This window comes from Choloepus didactylus, chromosome 6, assembly GCF_015220235.1.
Source record: "Choloepus didactylus isolate mChoDid1 chromosome 6, mChoDid1.pri, whole genome shotgun sequence".
Classification (NCBI taxonomy): Eukaryota; Metazoa; Chordata; class Mammalia; order Pilosa; family Megalonychidae; genus Choloepus; species Choloepus didactylus.
In genome coordinates, this window is record NC_051312.1 from 27,720,504 (window position 1) to 27,730,485 (window position 9,982).

Here is a 9,982-nt window from a genome sequence, read left to right on the forward strand (position 1 = left end):
CTCCTGGGTCTGTGTCTCAAAGGATATCAATCCATATGTTTATGGTAAAAAAAAGGAGAAAATGTTTTGCATTTAGCTAATATTATCTACATATCTTAGAATATTTCTGAATAAAGCATTAATGATCCCTCCAAAGAAATATTTTATAACTGTAGGTAAATAGTGTGACCTGCCTTCCAATGTTAATGTTCAAGCATCTCCACATTAGAGGTTCCTTGGTATTTGGAGATTGCTTTTCTGAGTCACTGAATAACTGGATATTCACTTACTATACGTAGAGTTGATTTCTTCAGGATTGAATGGCTGGATATATCCTCATAGTTTTACGGGACTTCCTCTGCACTCATGATGTTAATTCCCCTTCTTGAGTCCCTGGGAAGATTCTTCCTAATGATAGCCCCATTGTTCCATATATCCTCACACACTCAGATACATCCAGGTCTCTAACATGCTTTTTGCACTCTGTGGTTCATCACCACAGACTTTATTCCATTTTTAAATTATTTCTTTTCCACTCTCTATCATAAATATTGGCTCCATTTTTAAACTCCCCAAAATATACTGAGGCTACATGTTAATATTTATGGAGAAGGCACTTAAGGATTAGGAAAAACAAAAATAGAGCCCAGAGAAGAACCTACAACTGACTACTAGATATAGATGCTCCACAATGAGATAGGACTGCCCATATTTGAGGCTTCCTATGATTCTGGAATATGGGGTTTCACTTCTATCCCTGCCTTTATCTCTGCCTATGAGGAATGACTTTGCATTTATCATTCCTCAAAGTTTATGCCAAAGAGAAAGAAATAATCTCATTTCACTTCATGCCTCACTTGATTCTGCCTTATTTATACTGCTTTTTCACTTTTGTTCTAAATTTATTTGAAGAAACATTGAGTGGTAGCATATTTCTTTCAGTGAAACCTGGTCTCTTCTCACCAGGAGTTCTTGTCTTCTGACTCCACAGAAACAGTCTCCTCAGAACTAGTATTTAATGAATGTTTCTTTTATGAGTTAATTCTTAAATGTGAATTTGAGAACCAGTCCAATAATTTTCATGGCCAAATTTTGAAATCTCCGTGATCAATTATGCAAAGGGACTCTTACATCTCTATTGGGATAAGAAAATATTTGGCATCAGAGGGTAGTTAAATATATATATATATATATAAAATTCCTCTATTATAAAAACCAAAAAAAAAGTCTTTCAGTTATGAGTACAGCTGGTAGAATGTTTTGAAGTCACCATTCCCATCCTTACAACAGAAACAAAAAGGTAAAAATCTGAAAATCAACAACTTTTAAAATTTTTTCTATACCAGAGTGTTGAAGTCACAGATAAAACCATTACAAAAAACCTGAGCAGACAGACAGATACAAAAAAAAATCAGTTTTTAGGAACAGGAACCACCCAAGAGAGTCACCTTCATGTAAGAATAAAGGGATTAAATTACTCTTTATTACAACTTAAATACTAAAATACTTAAGTATCTAATGGCTGAAGATTGAGTGTGGACTATTTTGATAGAAAAAAAGCACCTGGAGATCCAGCCTTAGGGACTCTCACATTTTCAAGGGTTTTATCTCTAGATGCCCCAACAGCTTCTCACTGAAAAGATTATGGAAATATCCTCTTGTGCCTCCATGAAGGGAAGGGGAGAAGTAGCCATTTTAAATATTCCCAAAGCATTATATTCTCCTTAAAATATGCCTGCCTCCCATGGAGACTATTTCACCAGACTGAATTTTACCAGAATCTACCTGACCACAAGGAAGAGAGATAGCCACCTCCAGTCCACTCTTGCTTTCCTGTTTCCATTAAAAAAAAAGAGGGGGAGAGATGTTGAGAAACACCTGTGAAAGTCATAGCCCAGGGTACGGTCTCACTAAAAGCATGAAACCTTATCAAAGGCATATATAATGTTACACCCACACACACATCTTACTACCATGTGATACTTGCAATCCTTTGTATGCATGTTTTCTGTGTTGATTTGGATGTATTATGTCCCCCAAAATGCCATTAACTTTGATGCAGTCTTGTTTGGGTAGAAAACATATTGGTGTTGATTGGGTTAGAGACCTTTGGTTGGATGTTTCTGTGGAGATGTGATCACTCTACTGTGGGCAATATCTTTCATTGGATAATTCCATGGAGGTGTGCCCCTGCCCTTTCAGCACGGGCCTTGATTAATTTACTGGAACACTGTATAAGCTCAGAGAGAAGGAGCGAGCTTGCAACAGCTAAGAAGGACACTTTGAAGAATGCACAGGAGCTGATAGAGGAGCTGCAGATGAGAGACACTTTAAAGATGGCTGTTGAAAGCAGACTCTTGCTCCAGAGAAGGTAAGAGAGGACAAATGCCCCAAGAGCAACTGAGAGTGACATTTTGAGGAGGAGCTTTGGCCTGGAGATTTACATCCTGAGAGAAAGTCATTTTGAAACCAGAACTTGGAGCAGATGCCAGCTACATGCCTTCCCAGCTAACAGAGGTTTTCCAGATGCCATTGACCATCCTCCAGGTAATGTACCTGATTGTTTATGCATTACCTTGGGCACTCTGTGGCCTTAAGACTGTAACTGTGTAACTAAATAAACCCCCTTTATAAAAGCCAATCCATTTCTGGTATTTTGCATACCAGCAGCATTGACAAACCAGAAGAGCTTTCTTTGTCAAAAATCAATTGTCTATATGTATGTTAATCTATTTCTGAAATTTTAATTGTTCCCACTGATCTAGGCCTTTATCTTTTTGCCATTACCACATTCTTTTGATTGTTTAGCTTGATGATAAGTTCTGAAATCAGATTTGTGAGTCCTCCAAATTTATTCTTCTTTCTCAAATTTATGTTGACTACCTTAGTTCTTTGATTTGTATCTAAATTGTAGAATTAGCTTCTAAATTTCTGGAAAAAATTATATGTTACTTGGTGCTCACTTGAAACTATAGATCAATTTTGGATTACATTTCTTTAATAGACCTCTCCCAATTGGGCTGCCTAGCTGTATCATACTTCTTTCTTTCTTTTTTTTTTTTTTCTTTTAATTCATATTCTATAGTCAACATTCCATATCTAATTCAGAGTGTATGGGTTTGGGATCCAACATCAATTCTTCAAGAGTTTTTTAATAACATAACAAAGTACTTGTCTGGCCTCTAGTACTCTAATGTTCTACTACATAGAATATTACACTTATGAGTCTACTGCACCAATTCTCCTGTACTTTTTATCCATAAATTTCCAATATTCATATTTTATCTAATCTTCAAAATTCTCAATGAGCTTAAACTCTCTTGAACCACATACAAGTGAATAATTTGAAAATTTAAATAAGAATACAGTAATATTTATTAAAGAGTTACAAATTCTGTCATAGGATATTGTTCTGGTTTGCTAATGCTGCCAGAAGGCAAAATACCAGAAATGGGTTGGCTTTTATAAAGGAGGATTATTTGGTTACAAATTTGCAGTTTGAAGGCCATGAAAATGTCCAGATTAAGGCATCAACATGAGTATACCTTTACCAAAGGAAGGCCAATGACAGCTCTGTTAGCTGGGAAGGCTGGTGACTGGCATCTGCTGAAACCCAGTTGTGTTCCACTCCTCTCTCAGCTCCTTTGCTTTCCTCAAAATGTTGCTCTTGGAGTGTTTTGTCTTCTCTTAGCTTCTCTGGAGGAACTCTGGGCTAGTGTCTTCAAAGTGTCAGCAACAGTCTGCTTTCAATGGCCAGCTCCAAAATGTCTCTCTAAGCTGCAGCAGTGAGCTCCTTCTGTATGATCTTTTATAGGGCTCCAGTTAACTAATCAAGTCACATGCTGAATGGGCAGGGCCACACCTCCGTGGAAATTATCTAATCAAAAGTATTACCCATATTTGGGTGTGTCACATCTCCCTGGAAACAACCTAATCCAAACATTCCAACCTAATCAGCACTAATATGTCTGCTTCCACAAAATTGCATCAAAGAACATGGCATTTTGAAGGATGCAATACATCCAAACTGGCACAGATTTATTTTCTTATTATTTAATTACAAACATGTTTATGAGAATTTTGAGAGAATTAAACAGGTTATATTCCTAGGAAGAGGAAATGTCATTTCAGAGTTTGAAATTAACCTAATGGCACAGAGCTAGGACTGTGTACTGTATGATTAAATTTCTTTTTCAATTCTCTGCCATATGATTTTTAACTGAAAGTACTTTTTTTTTTTTTTTTTTTTTTTTTTTACTGGAGGCAAAAGTGCATTCATATAATCATTTTTATCATTTATTTCATTGTTCCATAAACATTCACTGCTTTACTATGGAGAAAAAATCTTGTTGATCTGTCCCAGAAGAGAGGGTGTTTTCTCCTTAGGGTGTTCCCTGTGGACTTAAAGAAGAACTTGGTAAGCTGGTTTAAGAATCTAAACACATAGTATTCTTAATCAAGTGAGAAATTCAGTTCCACAGGTATAAAGAGTGTTTTTTGATCACTTACATAATATTGTAGAAACTATAGCCCTGGATCTCAAACCAGAGTATATACTTTAATATTTAAATTAGAGATTAGGTTTTCTACTTAGAGTTGTATTAAAATTGAACTGCATGCCTTCTATAGGACATAGCAGTGAAAACAGGAAGGGCTGTCAACATAGTTCAATAGATGTAAATTAGAAATTTACTTCAATAATCTTGATGAAAGATAATAGAAATAGGGAAACTAGAAGTAAAGGACTACATTTTATATCAGTTAAATTTTTACATGGAGAAATTTTTATCTTTCCACTGTCTCTTGGGTATGTGTCAACTCAAGATCATAAATTTTTTTGGCAGAAGAATATAAACATATTTTAAACCTATTTTATTTGTTAATTAATATGGAGACCATGTTAGTTTTTTATTTGTTTGATTGTTTTGATTTCATGGTTTACTTTAGCTTGATGACTTTAAAGAAAGGATTCCAATAGGTGGTATATTATTTTGCATTGTTTCCTCAGGATACAATCCAGAATGTTGGCAGGTTACAAGAGTATCATAATATGGCCAAGTAAAAATAGCTTGATTATGAAGTCAGAGAAATTTTGGCTTGATTGCTGGTTCTGCTAGTAAGTAATTGGTAGCTTTGATCATATTATATGTCCAACTGGGTATCAGTTTTCTCATCTGTAAGACTAGGCTGGATTATTTAGTTTGCACATTGCTATGTAGATTATGTAAAATGTTATACAAAAAAATTCCTTACTCCTATTAGCCACTTAATAATATATCGTTGCTGCTATCAAATCTTTCCTTCTTTACAAGCTCAGTGCTTCTTTAAATTATTCCCATGATCATCTGCTTCTTTGTTTTCTATGAGTTGAGAAAATGATTTTAATTGAGTCATATACATTTATATATATATATATATATATTAATTCAGGATCTTCTATATTTTCATCTTTCTAGCCTCCATCTCTTTTTAAAGTGAAATTGGCTACCCATCAATAAAACCATTTTAATAGTACTGAAATGTTAGTCAACAGAACCATCTCTCTGAAGAGCAGATTGGATAAAATAACTAAATGCCATATGTATTTTTTGTTTTCAATTATTGATGGAGATAATTTCTCCAGTGGGACATGATGATTATAAAACATTCTTTCATTTTTTAAAACATCATCTTGCTCTACAAACTAAATCAAAGATCACATGAGATGCCAGATTATTTAATTGTCAAGAATATCAGGGAAATTAAAGCTAAACATAACATTATTTTGTTGAGCTAGCCAAAAGCAGAATGTAGTGACAGATATAAATTTTTGGTCCATAATAGCGTAGAATGGTGAGATTCACTGTGGGTATTCTCAGTGGAATGATATTTCAATATATATTTAATATCATATGACAAATAAAAGCAAAAGTAAAAGAGGAAATATTTAGTGTCTGGTTTGAGTTCCATTCATTGTTCAATGCTTTGATGAAAAAAACTGATTTTATAATATTTATTATGTTTTATTTAAATTAAATTGGAATTCTTATTTCAACTGTATGCATCCTATATATATATATAAAACATATAACTGAAAATTTAATATAAGAAAGTTTTAATGCATCTCATAAATATGCACTCTGCAGTGATATTGTGTTCATAAAATTTAACACGTTATGTCTAAAAAATTTGGTCTGTCTTAGTTATTCTTTGGTTTGGAAGGATGAAATTATGTTTCCAAGCTCCACTGTCATTTGGGGATAAAATGAGATTTAAAACAGGGATTTAGGGGTTGTTCATCTTCCACAACTGTTGTTGCAGACATACTAGTAAAATGTAGAATTGTAATGTTGCTGAAATCTCTGTGGTACATCTTAGTCAAGATGTATAATACAATGGATTCACTTAGTAGTCTACCTTTTGTTAACATTTTTTGAAATGTGCTTGCATATTTTTGTTTCCTTCCTCTGTGCTTCTTCCTATCTTCCTTATTCCAGTTTTGTCCCTGACTTTCTCCATAAAATATTTTTGAATATATTCCATGGACTCTTGTAGAAAAGACAATTGTGAGGGGTTGAAAGACAGTAGAGCGAGAATGGCAGAGAAATGATAGGGGTAGAGAGAAAGACATCGTAACATTTTTCCTAACAGACAATATGTTAATATATATTTATATTATTAATTGATACCTCTATAGCCAAATTAAATTAGAAATTATTAAAAATTTGTTTTCATGAGACATGGGTAAACTGTCTGAATTTACTCAGAAATTGGAATTTATTTAATTTTGTTTTTATTCTAGAATTTTCTAAGATTTAGATAGAACATATTTTTATAATTGCACATTTATGAAACTATTTTATCTATTTAAAAAATCTTTCACCTAGTTCTGGGAAAGTAAACACATGTTCTTTACTTATCATTCCAGTAATTTTAAGCTGATTTCATCCTTCTCTTCTTGACATATGAACATCTCAATATGAAAAAATCTTAGCATATTTCATGTCATAGGGATAAATCATTGTAGGTCACTGAAAGCAACACAGCTTAAATGCATGGCAAATGCTTCACTCCTATAAAGTCAGGAAAATATAGCTGCCAATTAATTGAGAATAGATTAAACACTTTGGTCTATGACAAGCTGAAGAAAAAGATGAAAAGGAGGTACCATGTGGAAATCTTACTCCTAAATACAGTGGATACTGGATGAAATTGTTTTCAACCACTAAGGCTTTCAGTTCATATATAGAAGTCACTTTAACAATGTTGTGTTTTGTTTTGTTTTTGGCATGCACTAATTCTTTCTTCACACTCCGCTAAATGAGAAATAGCCTGGTGATATGGAGAAAAATACCAAAAATCAAACTACTTTGTGGCAAATATCATGTTTTAATTCTTGTAGCAATAGCTTTTATAAACAATTTTATTAGTGATCACTAGGTGATATTTAATTCATAGTTATTTTGGAGTCTACATAAACAAGTCTACTATATTAGTGAAATGGTCATGCTTTCTTCTTGATAGAAATATGGCTCTAAAAGCTGGTCAAGGGCTTTGCTGGGATAGTGGGCATACAAATAAAGAAAAAATACATAGTCATTAAGTTAAAATTTGAAAAAATAATACTTTTACACCAGTTTGTAAATGACAAAAATGGGTAATTTATTGATATGTATTTCAAGAAATGAAACAGAAAAAGATTTTGCACTCTTTTTGATGGCAGACAAGGGGCATCTACCTCCAGAATACCTACTGCTGCTCTTTCATCACAGTTCCTGCAGGACTACTAGAATAGGATCCTTTTCAGGAAAGAGCAGAAAATGGGTTGCTGTGTAAAGAAAGTCCTGCAAGACAGTTGAAATGTAAGTTGAACTTATCCATTAAGTTATCAAAAAGCATTTTTAAATTAAGCAATTTTCACATTGTTTCCCATTCATATTTAGTAAAATCTTATGATGTAGATGTGGTTTATTCCATTTTATAATTGTGACTATTAAATAAAGGCACTTCATGAACGTTATAGCAATTTTAAGACCAGCACTCAAGTGTGTACTTACCATTTTAACATTTATGAATGTAAAAATCACAATTTCATTCATCTTTGTGAATTTTAATATGAGATAATATGAAAATAGATAGTAGAAAATTATTATAAAATTAACTAGAAAACAAAATGTAAATTGGCAAGATTTTGTTGTTGTTTTTACTTGTTTGTTTTACATGACTCATTTAACCAAAGTGGAATGAACTTTTTTTCATTTATTTTATACAGAAAAAATGCATCCTCTGGGCCCAACTACATTATCATTTTCCATCTCATCACTGCCTAGTATCATTATACACTTCCAAGAAACAAACAAGGCAATATAATCAGGCAAACTATTTTTATGGGATATTGCCTGGAGCACCTATAAACGTATGCTAGAATGTCAGGGTTGCCTTCAGATTTGGAATCATGTAATATTCCATTGATGAATGAGACTAAAATCACCATGTTTATATTGCTGGGCTTCACAGATAACACTGAGCTGAAGGTGTCCCTGTTTTTATTATTTCTAGCAATCTATCTCTTTACTCTGATAGGAAATTTGGGATTGGTTGTATTGGTCATTGGGGATTCCCGGCTCCACAATCCCATGTACTATTTTCTGAGTGTGTTGTCAATCTTGGATGCTTGTTATTCCTCAGTTGGCATCCCCGAAATGTTGGTCAATTTCCTAGCAGTGAATAAAGCCATTTCATTTCTTGGTTGTGCAATACAGATGTTTCTTTTTGTTACTTTTGGGACTACTGAATGTTTTCTGTTGGCTGCAATGGCTTATGATCGCTATGTAGCAATTTACAACCCACTGCTGTATTCAGTTAACATGTCACCCAGAGTCTTTGTGCCACTCATCATTGCTTCCTATGTTGGTGGCATTTTGCATGCTACTATACACACTGTAGCCACTTTTAGCCTATCCTTCTGTGCATCCAATGAAATTAGACATGTCTTTTGTGACATCCCTCCACTCCTTGCTATTTCTTGTTCTGACACTCACATCAACCAGCTTCTACTATTCTACTTTGTGGGCTTTATTGAGATAATTACTATAATGATAGTTCTGATCTCTTATGGTTTTATTCTGTTGGCTATTCTGAGGATGTGTTCTGCTGAAGGGAGGCAAAAAGTCTTTTCTACTTGTGGCTCTCACCTAACTGGAGTGTCAGTTTACCATGGGACAATCCTCTTCATGTATGTGAGGCCAAATTCCAACTATGCTTTGGACCATGATATGATAGTGTCTATATTTTATACCATTGTCATTCCCATGCTGAATCCCATCATCTACGGCCTGAGGAACAAAGACGTTAAAGAGGCAATGAAAAAATTTCTTGATGGAAACAGGTTCATAAGTAAAGTACATTTTCAGCATTGAATAAAACTGAAAAGAATGCTGAGGTACAGTCCATATCATTGTGGTAAGGGAGAAAATGTCTTGTTTTTAGATAATACCATTTGCATATCATAGACTATTTCCAAATAAAGCATTAATCAGCCCTCCATGCAGCATTTTACAAATGGAGATAAATTGTGTCAGCCATATGCTTGTGACTATGTATAAACTGATCCATATTTTGCATATTTGTTGATAAACATATTGATAATGCTAATTTTTCTTTTTATATTTTCATTAACTATAATTAGAGGCTTTGTCCTCAGGATTTGATGGCTTGATATAAGCTCACATTGTTTATAGAAAGACCTCAACTTTCATTATGAAATGAATTGTTCTTCCTGAATCCTATGAAGGAACTCCCAAGTATTAATTTCTTACCCCAAGTGTGTATGTTCTTTGAGATTCATCTTTTGGAGATGTCTTTTGCAATGTTTGGATTGTACCACAGATTTTTATCCCATCATGCCCTTTCCGGTGTTCAGTCACTGAAACAGATTCGATCCATTCAGAATCTCTCCCAAATATATGGATATGATATGGCAATATTTATTGAGTGTGGAGTTAAGGCTGTGGAAAAAAAATAA

The 9,982-nt window shown here is 33.8% G+C and overlaps 1 protein-coding gene across 1 annotated transcript; it reads left to right on the top strand.

Annotated features, from left to right (window-relative positions):
* Positions 1 to 8,384: 8,384 nt before the first annotated feature.
* On the top strand, positions 8,385 to 9,377 carry LOC119536815 (olfactory receptor 1094-like). The gene has a single exon (XM_037839549.1). The coding sequence runs from the start codon at positions 8,385 to 8,387 to the stop codon at positions 9,375 to 9,377; it is 993 nt and encodes a 330-aa protein (XP_037695477.1).
* The last annotated feature ends 605 nt before the right edge of the window (positions 9,378 to 9,982 follow it).

What these genes read in the sequence shown, in the direction of transcription:
- LOC119536815 (XM_037839549.1), top strand. Translation starts at nt 8,385, where the DNA reads ATGTCAGGGTTGCCTTCAGATTTGGAATCATGTAATATTCCATTGATG.